Source organism: Hyperoodon ampullatus (genome assembly GCF_949752795.1).
Source record: "Hyperoodon ampullatus genome assembly, chromosome: 2".
NCBI lineage: Eukaryota > Metazoa > Chordata > Mammalia > Artiodactyla > Ziphiidae > Hyperoodon > Hyperoodon ampullatus.
The window spans coordinates 188,864,612-188,883,627 of NC_136915.1; the positions used below are offsets into that span (position 1 = coordinate 188,864,612).

The window sequence follows — 19,016 nt, forward strand, 5'->3', positions numbered from 1 at the left end:
ACATGTTAGAGCAGATTCGTAAGTAGAGTTTCTGCACACTCCATTATAAAACATTTTGTTTCTTGAACAGAATCTCTCCTGAAGAAGCAGTGATATGGGGTGAATCATTTGACAAACTGCTTTCCCATAAAGGTTAGTGCTACTTTTCCTAAATACTTTATTCTTTAATGGAAAAGTATACAAAATATGTATGTAACTATACAAAACAGTCTGTCATAAAAATTTAGTCTGATTGATAATTTACAGCAATATGAGTTTTTGATCCACAGAAATACCTAAATAATAGAATAGTCAACTAATAAGAATATTTTAAAAATACTCTTATTTTATTAAAAATTACTATGGTGGATGAAATATTTCTTGGTGCTGGATGAACAGTTTCACATTTTCAGTGTTTTTAGTTTGTGAATGAGACACTTGGTTTTATTAAATCCCAGATTATCTGTGTTATTTTTACTGTTAAGTGATCAAAAATCTAAAGTAGTTCTTTTCATGGACATTTAGGAAACCTTCATGAAAATATATATTGTTTTAATTTTATAAATGCTTCACTCTTCCCATCAGTCATCAGAATTTTGCAGAGTAGCTGAGAATCAGGTGGGCATTTAAGGTGGAGCTTTGTAGATGAGATGGAAAGTGAGGACAAATACTGAGTTTGTCCAAGCATGGGTCAGAGGACAGGCTGCCTGGATTGCTAATCCTTAGAGTCAATTGCATAAGGAAACAGCTGAGTAAGCATTTTTTTCTGGCCTTTATTCAGTCCACAGTTTCTTCCAGGGAGCAAAACTGACAGACTGAACTGAGTAGGCAATGAGGCTAAGCAACCACAGGGTTCATTGCTTTCCACATTAAACCAGGCAGAGTCTGCTTAGGAAGCAACACTTTATCACTACCAAATAGCCACACACTTCCTCTAGCCCACAGCTTTTATTTGTATCTCCAAGTTCTTCTATTCCTTACCGCATTTCTTTGAGTTAGCCAAGGCTAACTGCTGTTTACAGCATTGCCAGTGGTCTTCTCATCCTAAGGTGTCTACTGGAAGCAGGAGCTCCTGTTGCTGGGAGTGCAGTACTTGCAATTCAGCCTCAAGTACTGTGCACTCTTTGATGAAACCAACTTTTCTAATCTGTCTTCATGTCCTGTAATTTTCTCCTAATTGTCCATCCACCTATAAGGTTTTCGTGACCAGTTCATGTTCCCCTGGATTTACCGACAGAGAATCCTATTTCTGCAGACTGTCCCTGAAGACCTTCCCTCTTCCAATGAAAACAGATTCTGCCTCTGAATTGTAATATTGACTCAGAGAAAGAAAAGCATAGGTAGAGAAATCAAGACTTAAATTTAGGCAAGGATGTAGTGAAAATGGAGGGTAGTGGTAAGAAAGGAAGTTCATGCTGAAAGAAATGTAATGTGTTACTCCACCCTCATTTCACCTTAACGCTCTATCACTCCCTATTTTGGAGAAAAATAATGTGGACAGCTTTCATCAACTTTTCTTCATTCCCAATATCCACCCATTTCTTGACTTTTGTTAAAATTCTTGCCAAATATATGTAAAACTTATCTCCCATTCTCATTATCTCCTCTGTCACTGTCTTGGTTCAGGTATTTATCTAATTACAACCTGTGTAAAACTTTCCTCCCGAATTCATGCCCCCCAAACTTATTTCTTCTTTTAATCTCCTATTATTTCCACCATTTGGGCACAACTCAGTCCTTGAGCCTCTTCACTAGTCAGAGCAAGGAAAAAAAGAAGTGGAATTCATTTTTTTTTTTCCAGTTTGAATGTTTCTTATAAGGAAGCATGTCTTTTCATCTGTGGATCTCCAAACCCAGCACATCACCTGGTAAATATTAAGTGTTCAAATAATATAACCAAATTTGTTGCTAGGCAAAACTTAGTCCTGCGTCCCCTTCGAGATTTGAGTTCTGGTTCTCTTCTGCCTCACAATCACTTTCCTAATCACTGTCATATTCAGCTTCCTCAACTGTAAATGGAGATCACAACGTCTTTAGCTCCAATAGAAATAAATTTCTGTCAGGATTAAATGAGATGATGAATAAGAAGCCAATAACTGTTTTCTGTTTCTTTTTTTTTTTCACATCTTTATTGGACTATAATTGCTTTACAATGGTGTGTTAGTTTCTGCTTTGTAACAAAGTGAATCAGCCATACATATACATATGTTCCCATATCTCTTCCCTCTTGCGTCTCCCTCCCTCCCTCCCTATCTTACACCTCTAGGTGTTCACAAAGCACCGAGCTGATCTCCCTGTGCTATGTGGCCGCTTCCCACTAGCTATCTATTTTACATTTGGTAGTGTATATATGTCCATGTCACTCTCTCACTTCATCCCAGCTTACCCTTCCCCCTCCCCATGTCCTCAAGTCCATGCTCTACATCTGAGTCTTTATGCCTGTCCTGCCCCTAGCTTCTTCAGAACCATTATTATTATTATTATTATTTTTAGATTCCATACATATGTGTTAGCATACGTACTTATTTTTCTCTTCCTGACTTACTTCACTATGTATGACAGACTCTAGGTCCATCCACCTCACTACAAATAACTCAATTTCATTTCCTTTTATGGCTGAGTAATATTCCATTGCATATATGTGCCACATCTTCTTTATCCATTCATCTGTCGATGGACACTTAGGTTGCAAGGAGCCAATAACTGTTTGACACTACACAAATGTAAATGGTTTCTGCTATCATGAAAAATAATTATCAACAATAAATTTAATAATCTTTTTCTGTTTTGCAAACTGCTCCCAGCTGTATAAACATCACTTACAGGGTTAAATTTCAATGAAAAGAAATATATAAGCTGGACTTCTTTAACTTAATAAATTGGTATATAATAATTTCATCATACTCTCACGACCCATTAGAGAGAATAAAGATTCTCTCTAGGCAATTAGTCCTACAGAAAATCCTCCCCTGGCATTCTATAATCATGTTGCTTTACAAGTAGTCAAAACCAAATGGAGGGCTTCCCTGGTGGCGCAGTGGTTGAGAGTCCACCTGCCGATGCAGGGGACACGGGTTCGTGCCCCGGTCCGGGAAGACCCCACATGCCGCGGAGGGGCTGGGCCCGTGAGCCATGGCCGCTGAGCCGGCGTGTCTGGAGTCTGTGCTCCGCAACGGGAGAGGCCACAACAGTGAGAGGCCCGCGTACCAAAAAAAAAAAACAAAAGAAAAAACCAAATGGAAAAAAATCTCCTCTCTGTTCTCTACTGGTGGAAATATTAAAGTTCTGTAAAATAGCAGCAGTTTGAACCTAGAGGAGGTAGCATGAATAACAGAAATTAGCACTGACCCACTTAGACATTATTATCATCGCTCATGATCAAAGTGCTAATTAAATTATATTGGATTCACAAAAAATTATGTTAATGGTATTCTTTTAATTAATCCCCAAAATTCAGTTACTCTAAATTGCAAATCTTATTGTAATATTAAATTATAAAGCTTAAAATAATCACCTAAGAAAGTCTCATGGTTGCAATGGTCAAATTCAGCTCATTTCTATTGACTTGACTGTAGGCCAAAAAGAACAAAAAAGGAAAGTTCCTATACTCATGCACACACAAACACACACACTTCAAGACCTTGCTCTATCAGATTTTATAGAATTTCCCTTTAGTTAAATGTGTAAGTTTCTCAAATTCTGTATGCCATATCTATATAAAGGAAATGGAAAATGTATTAAATTTATTCAAATGGGAAGTGAAGTGATAAGTCAAACAAAATACATCAGAAATTTGAGTATTTATTTGACAAAAAAATGCCTGATACTAAAACCACTGAAGAATAATTATTAGAGTCTTTAGGAAAGGAGCAGAGTAGATGGTTCTTATGCTAGATTTTAGGGGATTAATCAAAAATTCACTAGCTGGACAAGGAGAGAAAGAGATCATCCAAGCAGAAAGCCAACATAGGCATGGGGCATTAAACAGTGCAATTTATTTAGCGAACTAGAGAGAAAGTAATTCTTTATTGCGAAACATAATTTGAAAAAGCGTGGCTTAGGGTAACAGGTAATAGATGAAACTTAAGCAGAAAGAACAGTGTTTTTGCTGTGTTCCTCAGAAACCAAAGAATCCATGGAGTGTTTTGATAATTCCACTGTTATATTCAAATTTCATTCCTAAAATGTAGCTTAACTCTTTTAAAATTAAAAAAAGCACAGAAGGTAAAATCCAAGGAAATATAACCAAAGTAGGGACTTTAGTTAATAATAATGTATCAGTATTTGTTTATTAATTATAACATATGTAGAGGCTTCCCTGGTGGTGCAGTGGTTAAGAATCTGCCTGCCAATGCAGGGGACACGGGTTCGAGCCCTGGCCCGGGAAGATCCCACATGCCGCGGAGCAACTAAGCCCGCGTGCCACAGCTACTGAGCCCACATGCCACAACTACTGAAGCCCACACGCCTAGAGCCTGTGCTCCGCAACAAAAGAAGCCACTGCAATGAGAAGCCCACGCACCACAACGAAGAGTAGCCCCCGCTCGCTGCAACTAGAGAAAGCCTGCGTGAAGCAACGAAGACTCAATGCAGCCAAAAATAAACAAATTAATAAATAAATTTATATATAAAAATTATAACATATGTACCTTATCAATGTAAGATGTTAATAATAGCAGGGATGTGGAGGTGTGGGGTGTGTGGAAGCTCTGTCCTGTCTTCATAACTTCTGTAAATCTAATCTATTCTAAAAGTAAAGGTAATTTTTAAAAATGAACTCAAATATGTTATACAGTAAATTTAATACACTGCAGTCCATCAATAATTTAACCTCCGTTCCTCATCTGTTTCTCTGCAGATATTAGGGTAATTTTTTTCCTGCCTCCCCTGTTTATTGACAAATTTGCCTGAAACTGCAAAATGAGTCATAAAAATCTATGATTTAAAATCATATATAACAATAATTTCTAAATGTTAAGAAAAACAAAAAGAATAAACCAAAAACCAGTATCAGACTGTCATTCATAATCAACAATTTCAAATTTAGTTATCAGTCTCCTTACCAATTGACTTTATGAAAATAAATGTTACCAATATGAACTTAGCAAATCAATTAATTCCAATAAAATTACATATATATGTATATTACACTTACATATTTGTGAGTGTTTGTATGCATATATTTATATGGTTCTGTGTAAGACAGCTTTTAAAGTAAAACAATGCTGCTGATAATACTTTTGAAAACAATTGGCTAAATAGTTTTAAAAAATGCCTGTAGAACTTGCAATGTTTCATTTAGGCTTTAGAAAATCATTACATGAAATTATATCAATGTGTGCAAGATTTCAACAGGCAGAGGAAAAGGTTATTCCTGAGTAGAGAAAAAGACAGGAAAATGGCTAGAGAAATAAGCGATTTGGGCTTACTGGACTTATAACCTAGGAAAGCAAGCAGGTCCCGTCCACTGAGGTAAAGAGTAGTGAAAAATCACATTGGAAAACCAAGTTGGGGACAAACTCAAGACGAGTTTGTTTGTTAGAAAGCTAACTCTGATGGATAGAAAGGTAGAATTCTATGCATATAATAGGACTACCTACAAGGTTGTTACAAATATCAAAGTTAACCTCAACATAAGGGCTATTTTGGAAAGAAAATGGAAGAACTTGGTGACTGACTGAATGTGTACTTATGTTGTAAAGTGAGATGGTGAAGAAATAGGAGATGAAGAAAAAGGAGCCAAAGATCTCTAGATTTTGTTCCATATTAATAGGAAGGTAAGAGTGCCTTTTATAGATCGAAATAGAGGTGGAAAAAAAAGATTTGGAGAAGATAACAGGTGAGACTTTGAACTTTTTTAGTTGCTGGTAAACTTTATCAGCAGTTTTGCAGGGTTTTATAGGTACACACCTAGAATATGGAAGCATGATTGATTATAGAAAGATTTTCTAACCATCTCACATACTTGATAAGTAAAGATTTGAAAGAGAAGATTATTTCCTATGAAGGGAGTCTCTGTCAATAAAAAAAATACTTCCAACTACTACCTGTTTATTTTCCTGTACATCCTTTTTTCCAGTCACTGCAAATAATTCCAATATTTTTAGTCTGTTTATTAACAACTATTCGCCTGGACTTTTTGCACCTTAAATTGTGATTATATATACTAAGCTTAATTTTGAGATTAGTTCATGATAAGGTAGGATAAAAAGAATATGTAAGTCATTTCACCCCCTTGATTTAAAAACATGAACTGATGATACTGTGGGAAGAACATATTACTGACTTTGAGGAAAGGCTGCAAGGAAGTGCATACTTCTCTTTAGGGGAAGGACATTAGCACTTCTCCTTACACTTTCCACCTTGTGGCTTTTTAAGTTGCCCTTTCCAATTTTCAGTTACCAGTTTTCTGCAAGATAAGGGATTCCAGGATTCTGCAAATTTAACTTTCTGAATCAAGCTGACCCATAACAAACATGCAATTACTTTATCTATCTAAAAAATAAAAGTAAGTAAAATCCAATCTAGATTATAAATGGGCCACACAAACAAATCATTATTCCACATTCTGTGGCAGGTCCAAAGTCAAATATCAAAGGAGAAGCAAGGCAACCTAGTACTTAAGATACCACACTCTATTTGGGTTTCCAACTTCTGAGTTCCTTGACTTTTTGTTTCATTTGGTTTCTTGGCATCAGAAAAATACTCCAACAGATGTCAGAGTTTCAATTTAGAAACATGCAATTACAAGCATTTCATATTTGTACGACACATTGAGCCAGCTTCTTCCAGTGTGAATTCTAATCCCGGGTTCTATCCAGCGTTTTTGGCAGGTGTCTTCACCACTGCTTCCTTCTAAAGGACTGTTTAGTAAGTTACTGCCTCTGTATGAGAAATGGTTCCATTGTGACCTGACTTCATGCAGCTGCCCCAAGTGAGTAAGACAAACAGGAAGTAACTAGTGTGCTGGGATAATCCTGCATGATATTACGTATTATTTTTTTTAAGTCATTTACTTAAACTTTTAAATAGATGAACTACCTTCTCATTCATCATTAATTTGTTTTTTGAATCAGTATTTATTCTCCCCTATTATATTATGGCAACAAGATCCATTCACTTTAACTCACCACGAGCACTTTTAACACACAGCGCTTTTCCTTACATTAATGCTGTGACTTCATTTTGAATGTCTGTATCAAATTCAAGACTAAGCACGGTAACAAGGGGCTTTTGCATGATACTCCAAAGCCCAATGGCTGGTACAGAGCTGACACTCACTCATGCTTTGTGAATTAGTGAAGGACTATTTAAGTAGCATTCATGTTATTTTCTGGAAGGCTTCTATAGTCATCTTAAGTAAGCTGATTTTTCTCTGCTGCTCCAAACAGAATCAGTCACCCCTGCAATTCTCATTCCTTAGTCCTTGGTCTATACGTGCCTGTCTTGCCTATTAATCTCCATATTCCTCAACAGTAAAGACTTTGCTGTTTCATGGCAGTTGAAAGACAAACGTTCTATAATTATAAACAGAATAAACCTGGATTCAAACCCCTGTGCTATCTTTTCCCAGCGGTAAGATTCAGGGCAACTCAACTCTGAACCTCAGCTTCTTCATCTGTATAAATGGGTAGAACAGAACTTAACTCCTTAGGGCTGATGTGAAAATTAAATGGAACTGCCCCAATAAAAGGCATATAGCAGTGTGCCAAGGCCTTAGCAAAGACTCAAAACTTCTAACTACTGTAATTAATATCATTGCATTTTCAGTGTATAATACAGTCCTCAGGTTCATACTAGGTGTTTCACAAATAATTAAAAGATAGACGAAGGAAGTTATTTTTAATAAGTAACAAGTTCAGTTGTCTGGCATATAGATGATCCCTTCTAGGTGTCAATACAAAAAGTTTCTTATAATTGAGATTTATTAATAGGAAAAGTGATGACCATATCCTCCTAAAATTGTCACAGTAATTTATCAACTTGCTTTAGGAATAATTTGGTATTTAAAAACTGATCAATCGTGCTTATATATGACATATAGATAGAATAAAATGAAATCCAAAAAGCATTTCCCTTCACTGGGGTCAAAGTAACTTTATTCATAAGCCCAATAAAACATATTCTTAATTTCCTCTTTCCAATCTAGGTCTGACCTGGAGCAGACTGTTCTGTTGTAAGATAGCAGGCATTTTATTTGCTAACTTTGCTTTAATTTCCATTTAAATAGCAACAGAGGAGCAAGTAAGAACAAGGCAAATGTCTCTCATTGTGGGAGGGGAAGAGGCAGGACCCACATCATGAACACACAGGGCAATACCACTCAATGACAGGATTTTCAATATCAAAGTGCACATTTCCATACGACCACTTTTGCTTTTTTAATTAGGATTACATGAAGATGTTCTCACAATCATTTTGCTGTCTTGCTTCCAACTGCTTCCTAATATCTAGTCAAGGAATCCTCAGAAATCTACTTTATAGCAGCTACCAAGCAAATAAGAAATTTCAGAATTCTATTGAAAAATACAAAGAATCTATCAGTTGTGAAGATAATTATGAGATAAATTAAGAGAATATACATATATTTAGGATTCAATACAGCAAAAAGTGGATATTAATTGGAGGAAAAAAAGGCAAACATTTTAGAAATCTTAAAGAGGAAGGAAGTATGGGTGCTAAGCAGCGGTTTTTGATTACACTAAAAATTCATCAAGGGGGAATTCTCAATATATTTTTTTTAAGTTCTGGTCAGAGGCTGGGGCATGACTACGTAACTACCTAAAGTTTGGCTTAAGCCAATTGGTCTACAGATGGTTGTTTTTGTTGTGGTTTTTCTTTCACACACCTAAACATTGCCCACATTTCAAATTCTACTTCAATTTTGATTTAGGGGTTGAAAGGCATGTTTTGCCTTAGTCTCCTTGTTTCCTTCTGGGATCATTACAGAAGAAGAAGGGGAAAAAAAGACAAAAAGTAAAACCAGAGATTATGCAACAAAACGATGTTTCTAGTCGCATAAATGGAAAAGGAAGAAGTTTTCAAGCTGTTGCCAATCAGTAGCCAAATGATGCTTATTCAGCCTATTTTCTAAAGTCATCAGCCTGGGGCTCCAGCTTTACCTGAAGTCTGAAAGGTTGCTGCTGCGACATAGTTTTCAAAAATTAAAGGAATGTAATCTTCGACAATAGTAATGACTCAAACTGCTTTTTTACAAGTTCAGGTACTGAGCTACAGAGGGTAAAAGAGTTGTGGAAAGGAAAGTCAAACAGACCGCACTAAGGAACAGTAATCCCTAAGAGTGCTGGTGGGTTAACAAGTCAGGGTAAAACCCACTTGTCTGACTCCCTGTTTTTCACTTTGGTAGCTATTCTGGCTTAAAAATAATAAAAACAGAGATAGATCATTAACTTTACTCTGAGAATATATACATTTTTAGGTATTTGGGGAAAATCTTCTATCTATCAAAATGCTTCAAAGAATCATGATCCATTTATATTTTTCTGCTACATTCTGAGCAAAGCACACTACACAGCGTGAGAAATAAATCTTGAAAATCAAACACTAACTGTGCTAGAGAAATAAGAACAAGAGTGGTTCAATATCACTCACATTGATCATTCTTCCTTCTCCTCAGAGACTAGAATTTGTTGACTTAAGCAGGAAGCGCTTAGAACTAAGGCTTCCTTAAGACAGCTGTGTTTGACTAGGAATTATCTTACCAGCATCTAATCACTGTGGACAAGTTCTGGGTTGCATGTCAGTCCTATGATGCCTTCTCAAATTCTTGTTGAGACTGACCTTTGCTTGTCTTCCTAGTTTCTTCGCTAAGGTTTAACCACTAACATCTGGTGCTCAGGATCAATTTACCAAGGAAAAGAAATGGCAGACTCTCCCCTCACCCCAATGAAAGCACCAATGGAAGGAGCAGGGGAGAAGAGGCCCACAGGGCTCCTCTATCGTGGTAGTGTTTGGAGAGATCCCATACCTAACACTTAGGGAATGTCTGTAGGTTATGCCATTTCTGGCTGTTGTTTTCTTACGTTAAGTTCCTGGATCTCTAATATAATCAAACAGTTGCTTTCAGCATTAAAAACAAAAATGAAAACACAATGCTTCATGACAAACAGGACAAGAGAACTTCAGGACAAGTTCTCGATATGATAAACAGGACAACAGAACTTCAGGACAAGTTCTAGATATAGGAGAAATAAATGGTGACATGTAACACATGATTGGAGGACTATAGTAGTTTCCTGTGGCTGTGTAACAAACTATGATAACTTTAGGGACTTACAACACAAATATATTATCTTACAGTTCTGTAGGTCAGAAGTGTAGCATGGATCTCACTGGAAAAAAAATCAAGGTGTCAGCAGGCTGTTGTCCTCTGTGGAAGGTCTTGGGGAGAATCCCTTTCCTACCCATTTGGGGTCTTGGCAGAAGTCAGCTCTTTGCACTTTTGGGCCAAGGTCTCCATTCTCTTGCTGGCTCTAAACTAAGGCCACTCTCACCCTCTGGAAGCCACCACACTCTTTGGCTCTTGACCATCTTCTTCCATCTTGAAGGGCAGCAACAGTGCTTCTCACATTGCCTTCCCCGGACCCACTTCTCTGCCTTCCTCCTCCACTTTTAAGCACTCATGTGATGAGATTGGGTCCACCTGGATAATCCAGGTTAATTTGCCCCTCTCAAGGTTCTTAACCTTAATCACATCAGCAAAGCTTTTGCTCCATGTCAGGTAATGTAGTCACAGGTTCTAAGGATTAGGGCATGGACATCTTCGGAGGACTGTTACTCTACCTATGACAGAAAGTGCTGCCTTCTTGAGAACGATATACTTCTACAATTTGTTTGTTTGAAAAGTGAGATCTGGGACAATTGAATTTATATGAACCTCAGTTTTCTCAGCTACGAAAATGAATATAGGACATATTCCAGACATATGTTGTAGTATTAAATGTAGTAATGTGTATGAACAGCACTTAGCCCTCAAAACCTTTAAACATGTTAAAAATGCAAACCCTCTTAGTTATCACCATAATTCTACCATATTCATTCTTTTTGCTTCATTCTATATGGAACTTATTATATTACAAATAATCATGGACCATGAGGAATAGTTCTAGAGAACAGTGAATGGAAGAAATGAATATAAGTGAAAATAAGTTGAGTAGCCAAAGAAAGCTATCATTTACTTCACAATTTTTTGCCTTAATGCTAGAATGTATGCTTCTCCCTCTTTAAATTCCTGAATTTAAGTCTCTAATATTTTGTTCAGAATCTTTACATCTGTGATCATTGGTCTATAATTTTCTTTTCCTTTTCCTTTCTTAATCATTAGTTCTGGGGGTGCTGTTGGTGTTACATTTGTCAGGTTTTGGTATTAGAGTTATCCTAGCCTCTTAAAATGAGAAGGAAATTATTCATCCCTCCACTGTTTTCTGTAAGTTGTATAATTTTAGAACACTTTTTTCTTAAACGTTTGATGAAATTCACCAAATCTGGGCCCAAGGTTTTTTTTTTGGGGGGTGGTATTTTTATTATAAAAATCTATTAAGTTAATAGTTTCAGATTTTTCACTTTAGTGTCAGTTTGGGTAGGCTTTCTATAAACAATTTTCCCATTTTACTTAAATTATATTTATTGGCATAAAATCATTCATAATATTTACTATCTTTGTAATATGTCTAAGATCTGTGGAAATATCACTGATTTGCTTCCTGCTACTATGAAACAGCCTCACTAGGAGTTCTATTTTATTAATGTTTTCGAAGAACCAACTTTTGGCTTTGTAAATTTTCTCTATGGTTTGTTTTCTTTTACATGGACTTCTTTTATAATTTTTTTTCCCTTCAACTTACTGTGGCTTTCATTTTATCTTGTTTTTAAAGCTTCTTAAAATACAAACTTGGATTTTATTTTTTACTAGTATAGCATTTCATGTGGTAAATTTCCCTCTAAATGCGGTTTAAACTGCATCCTACAAAATTTGATGTGCTGTATTTTTATTATAATTCAATTGTAAATATTTTCTAATTTCTCTTTTGATTCCTTCTTTGATCAATAAATTATTTATATGTGTTGTTTTATTTCCAAATATTTGGGGGCCTTTAAAGCTATGTTACTAGTTGATTTTTTTTAACACCTTTATTGGAGTATAATTGCTTTACAATGGTGTGTTAGTTTCTGCTTTAGAACAAAGTGAATCAGCTATGCATATACATATATCCCTATATCTCCTCCCTATTGCATCTCCCTCCCACCCACCCTATCCCACCCCTCTAGATGGTCACAAAGCACGGAGCTGATCTCCCTGTGCTATGCAGCTGCTTCCGACTAGCTATTTTACATTTGGTAGTATATATAAGTCCATGCCATTCTCTCACTTTGTCCCAGCTTACCCTTCCCCCTCCCCGTGTCCTCAAGTCCATTCTCTATGTCTGTGTCTTTATTCATGTCCTGCCCCTAGGTTCTTCAGAACCTTTTTTTTAGATTCCATATATTTGTATTAGCATACGGTATTTGTTTTTCTGACTTACTTCACTCTGTAAGACAGACTCTAGGTCCATCCACCTCACTACAAATAACTCAATTTCGTTTCCTTATATGGCTGAGTAATATTCCACTGTATATATGTGCCACATCTTCTTTATCCATTAATCTGTCGATGGACTCAGGTTACTTCCATATCCTGGCTCTTGTAAACAGAGCTGCAATGAACATTGTGGTACCTGTCTCTTTTTGAATTATGTTTTTCTCAGGGTATATCCCCAGAAGTGGGATTGCTGGGTCATATGTTAGCTCTATTTTTAGTTTTTTAAGGAACCCCCATATTGTTCTCCATACTGGCTGTATCAATTTACATTCCCACCAACAATGCAAGAGGGTTCCCTTTTCTCCACACCCTCTCCAGCATTTATTGTTTGTAGATTTTTTGATGATGGCCATTCTGACTGGTGTGAGGTGATACCTCATTGTAGTTTTGATTTGCATTACTCTAATGATTAGTGATGTTGAGCATTCTTTCATGTGTTTGTTATCTACCTGTATATCTTCTTTGGAGAAATGTCTATTTAGGTCTTTTGTCCATTATTAGATTGGGTTGTTTGTTTTTTGATATTCAGCTGAATGAGCTGCTTGTATATTTTGGAGATTAATCCTTTGTCAGTTGCTTCATTTGCGAATATTTTCTCCCATTCTGAGGGTTGTCTTTTCATCTTGTTTATGGCTTCCTTTGCTGTGAAAACCTCTTAAGTTTCATTAGGTCCCATTTGTTTATTTTTGTTTTTATTTCCATTGGGCAAAAAGGATCTTGCTGTGATTTATGTCATAGAGTGTTCTGCCTATGTTTTCCTCTAAGAATTTTATAGTGTTTGGCCTTACATTTAGGTCTTTAATCCATTTTGAGTTTATTTTTGTGTATGGTGTTAGGAAGTGTTCTAATTTCATTCTTTTACATGTAGGTGTCCAGCTTTCCCAGCATCACTTACTGAAGAGGCCTTCTTTTCTCCATTGTATACTCTTGCCTCCTTTATCAAAGATAAGGTGACCATATGTGCGTGGGTTTGTCTCTGGGCTTTCTATCCTGTTCCATTGATCTATATTTCTATTTTTGTGCCAGTACCATACTGTCTCGATGACTGTAGCTTTGTAGTATCATCTGAAGTCCGGGAGCCTGATTCCTCCAGCTCCATTTTTCTTTCTCAAGATTACTTTGGCTATTCAGGGTCTTTTGTGTTTCCATAGAAACTCTGCAATTTTTTGTTCTAGTTCTGTGAAAAATGCCATTGGTAGTTTGATAGGGATTGCATTGAAACTGTATATTGCTTTGGGTAGTATAGTTCATATCTTGGGGCACAAATCAAGCCTTGGTAAATTTAAGAAAATTGAAATCATATCAAGTACGTTTTCTGACCACAATGCTATGAGACTAGATATCAATTACAGGAAAAAATCTGTAAAAAAATACAAATACATGGAGGCTAAACAATACACTACTTAATAACCATGAGATCACTGAAGAAATCAAAGAGGAAATCAAAACCTGTGGGATGCAGCAAAAGCAGTTCTAAGAGGGAAGTTTACAGCAGTACAATCTTACCTCAAGAAACAAGAAACATCTCAAATAACCAACCTAACCTTACACCTAAAGCAATTAGACAAAGAAAAACAAAAAAAACCCCAATGTTAGGAGAAGGAAAGATATCATAAAGATCAGATCAGAAATACATGAAAAAGAAATGAAGGAAACAATAGCAAAGATCAATAAAACTAAAAGCTGGTTCTTTGAGAAGATAAACAAAATTGATAAACCATTAGCCAGACACATCAAGAAAAAAAGGGACAAGACTCAAATCAATAGAATTAGAAATGAAAAAGGAGAAGTAACAGCTGACACTGCAGAAATACAAAGGATCATGAGAGATTATTACAAGCAACTATATGATAATAAAATGGACAACCTGGGGCTTCCCTGGTGGCGCAGTGGTTGAGAGTCCGCCTGCCGATGCAGGGGATATGGGTTCATGCCCCGGTCCGGGAAGATCCCACGTGCCGTGGAGCGGCTGGGCCCGTGAGCCATGGCCGCTGAGCCTGCGTATCCGGAGCCTGTGCTCCGCAACGGGAGAGGCCACAACAGTGAGAGGCCCGCGTACCAAAAAAAAAAAAAAAAAAAAGGACAACCTGGAAAAAATGGACAAATTCTTAGAAAAGCACAACCTTCTAAGACTAACCAGGAAGAAATAGAAAATATAAACTGACCAGTCACAAACACTGAAATTGAGGCTGTGATTAAAAATCTTCCAACAAACAAAAGCCCAGGACCACATGGCTTCACAGGCAAATTGTATCAAACACTTAGAGAAGAGCTAACACCTATCCTTCTCAAACTCTTCCAAGATATAGCAGAGGGAGGAACACTCCCAAACTCATTCTATGAGGCCACCATCACCCTGATACCAAAACCAGACAAATATGTCACAAAGAAAGAAAACTACAGGCCAATATCACTGATGGACATAGATGTAAAAATCCTCAACAAAATACTAGCAAACAGAATCCAACAGCACATTAAAAGGATCATATACCACGATTAAGTGGGGTTTATCCCAGGAATGCAAGGATTCTTCAATATACGCAAATCAGTGTGAGGCACCATATTAACAAATTGAAGGAGAAAAACCATATGATCATCTCAATAGATGCAGAGAAAGCTTTTGAAAAAATTCAACACTGATTTATGATAAAAACCCTCCAGAAAATAGGCACAGGGGGAATTTATCTCAACATAATAAAGGCCATATATGACAAACTCACAGCCAGCATCGTTCTCAATGGTGAAAAAGTGAAACCACTTCCTCTAAGATCAGGAACAAGACAAGGTTGTCCACTCTCACCACTCTTATTCAACCTAGTTTTGGAAGTTTTAGCCACAGCAATCAGAGGAGAAAAGGAAATAAAAGGAATCCAAATTGGAAAAGAAGAAGTAAAGCTGTCACTGTTTGCAGATGACATGATACTATACATAGAGAATCCTAAAGATGCTACCGAAAAACTACTAGAGCTAATCAATGAATTTGGTAAAGTAGCAGGATACAAAATTAATGCACAGAAATCTCTGGCATTCCTGTACACTAATGATGAAAAATCTGAAAATGAAATCAAGAAAACACTCCCATTTACCATTGCAACAAAAAGAATAAAATATCTAGGAATAAACCTACCTAAGGAGACAAAAGACCTGTATGCAGAAAATTATAAGACACTGATGAAAGAAATTAAAGATGATACAAGTAGATGGAGAGATATACCATGGTCCTGGATTGGAAGAATCAATATTGTGAAAATGACTCTGCTACCCGAAGCAATCTACAGATTCAATGCAATCCCTATCAAACTACCACTGGCATTTTTCACAGAACTAGAACAAAAAATTTCAAAATTTCTTTGGAAAAACAAAAGACCCCGAATAGCCAAAGCAATCTTGAGAACGAAAAATGGAGCTGGAGGAATCAGGCTCCCTGACTTCAGACTATACTACAAAGCTACAGTAATCAAGACAGTATGGTACTGGCAGAAAAACAGAAATATAGATCAATGGAACAGGATAGAAAGCCCAGAGATAAACCCACGCACATATGGTCAACTTATCTCTGATAAAGGAGGCAGGAATGTACAGTGGAGAAAGGACAGCCTCTTCAATATGTGGTGCTGGGAAAACTGGACAGGGACATGTAAAAGTATGAGATTAGATCATTCCCTAACACCATACACAAAAATAAGCTCAAAATGGATTAAAGACCTAAATGTAAGGCCAGAAACTATCAAACTCTTGGAGGAAAACATAGGCAGAACACTCTATGACATAAATCACAGCAAGATCCTTTTGGACCCACCTCCTAGAGAAATGGAAATAAAAACAAAGATAACCAAATGGGACCTAATGAAACTTCAAAGCTTTTGCACAGCAAAGGAAACCATAAACAAGACCAAAAGACAACCCTCAGAATGGGAGAAAATATTTGCAAATGAAGCAACTGACAAAGGATTAATCTCCAAAATTTATAAACAGCTCAAGTAGCTCAATAGCAAAAAAACAAACAACCCAATCCAAAAATGGGCAGAAGACTTAAATAGGCATTTCTCCAAAGAAGATATACAGACTGCCAACAAACACATGAAAGAATGCTCAACATCATTAATCATTAGAGAAATGCAAATCAAAACTATAATGAGATATCATCTCACACCAGTCAGAATGGCCATCATCAAGAAATCTAGAAACAATAAATGCTGGAGAGGGTGTGGAGAAAAGGGAACACTCTTGCACTGCTGGTGGGAATGTGAATTGGTACAGCCAGTATGGAGAACAGTATGAGGTTCCTTAAAAAACTAAAAATAGAACTACCATATGACCCAGCAATCCCACTACTAGGCATATACCCTGAGAAAACCATAATTCAAAAAGAGACATGTACCAAAATGTTCATTGCAGCTCTATTCACAATAGCCCGGAGCTGGAAACAACCTAAGTGTCCATCACCGGATGAATGGATAAAGAAGATGTGGCACATATATACAATGGAATATTACTCAGCCATAAAAAGAAACAAAACTGAGCTATTTGTAATGAGGTGGATAGACCTAGAGTCTGTCATACAGAGTGAAGTAAGTCAGAAAGAGAAAGACAAATACCGTATGCTAACACATATATATGGAATTAAAAAAAAAAATGTCATGAAGAACCTAGGGGTAAAATGGGAAGAAAGACACAGACCTACTTGAGAATGGACTTGAGGATATGGGGAGGGGGAAGGGTAAGCTGTGACAAAGGGAAAGAGAGGCATGGACATATATACACTACCAAACGTAAGGTAGATAGATAGTGGGAAGCAGCCGCAGAGCACAGGGAGATCAGCTCGGTGCTTTGTGACCCCCTGGAGGGGTGGGATGGGGAGGGTGGGAGGGAGGGAGATGCATGAGGGAAGGGATGTGGGAACAGATGTATATGTATGACTGATTCACTTTGTTATAAAGCAGAAACTAATAAAAAAAAAAAAAAAGGAATCCAAATTGGAAAAGAAGAAGTAAAGCTGGCACTGTTTGCAGATGATATGATACTATACATAGAGAATCCTAAAGACACTACCAGAAAACTAGTAGAGCTAAGCAATTAATTTGGTAAAGTAGCAGGATACAAAATTAATGCACAGAAATCTCTTGCATTCCTATACACTAATGATGAAAAATCTAAAAGACAAATTAAGGAATCACTCCCATTTACCATTGCAACAAAAAGAAAAAATATCTAGGAATAAACCTACCTAAGGAGACAAAAGACCTGTATGCAGAAAACTATAAGATACTGATAAAAGAAATTAAAGATACAAACAGGTGGAGACCATGTTCTTGGATTGGAAGAATCAACATTGTGAAAATGACTAGCTGATTTTTGATTAAAACCCTTATGGGCAAAGGACATACTGTGTAAGACTTCAATCTTTTGACATTTATTTATATTCATTTTACATCCTAGCATGTGGTCCATCTTGGATAATATTGCTTGTGCACTTGAAAAGATGTATTTGGTAGAATGTCATATAATTTTCAATTAGGTCGATTTAGTTGAGAATATTCAAGTTTTACATATTCTGATTGACATTCTATTTGTTCTATAAATGTATGAGTGAACAGAATTAAAATCTGGAAGTATAACTGTGAAATTTTCCCCCTCATTTCCTGCTATCCTTTTTTTTTTAATTAAAAAAAAATTTTGGCTGTGTTATGTCTTCATTGCTGCGCGCAGGATTTCTCTAGTTGTGAGTGGGGGCTACTCTTTGTTGCAGTGTGCGGGCTTCTCATTGTGGTGGCTTCTCCTGTTGCCAAGCATAGGCTCTAGGTACACGGGCTTCAGTAGATGTGGCACACGGTGGGCTCAGTATTTGTGGCTTGTGGGCTCTAGAGCGCAGGTTCAGTAGTTGTGGCACATGGGTTTAGTTGCTCTGTGGCATTTGGGATCTTCCCAGACCAGGGCTCAAACCCATGTCCCCTGCATTGGCAGGCAGATTCTTAACTACTATGCCACCAGGGAAGTCCTCTACTATCCTAAATTAAATAATTTCTATCTTCCCGTCTTCTAGTCTACTCATCTTTTCTTAGGCAGTTGTTAATCTGCTGTCATGCTGATCCAATGAATTTTTTTTGCTTCAGGTATTTTCCATTTTAGTTCTAGAATTTCCATTTGATTGTTTTCTATAGTTTCAACTTCTGTTCTGAGTTTTTGCATCTAGTCACTCCTTATGTCTTTTTTAACCTTTTCATTCTTCAACATATAAATAATAGCTTTTATAATATCCTGTGTGCTATTTCCAACATTTCAGATATCTTGTGGTGTGCTTCTATTGACCGCTTTTGTTATTGATAATGGGTCACATTAGACATTTCTTGCATGCCTAATAAATTTTTATTGTATGTGTGCAAGGAGGAAGATATAGGAGTCTAGATTATGCTGTCTTCCTTTAAACAGCATTAATTAT

General features: G+C 36.8%; 1 protein-coding gene across 1 annotated transcript in view; it reads left to right on the forward strand.

The window, feature by feature from the left end:
• Positions 1 to 19,016, forward strand: part of RGS18 (regulator of G protein signaling 18) — a gene marked incomplete at both ends in the record, with an annotated part of 28,135 nt that overhangs the window by 1,688 nt on the left and 7,431 nt on the right. Inside the window, one exon of the mRNA XM_079728504.1 lies at positions 71 to 132. Within this exon, the coding sequence (XP_079584630.1) occupies positions 71 to 132 (62 nt within the window). The remainder of the gene's footprint in view (positions 1 to 70; positions 133 to 19,016) is intronic.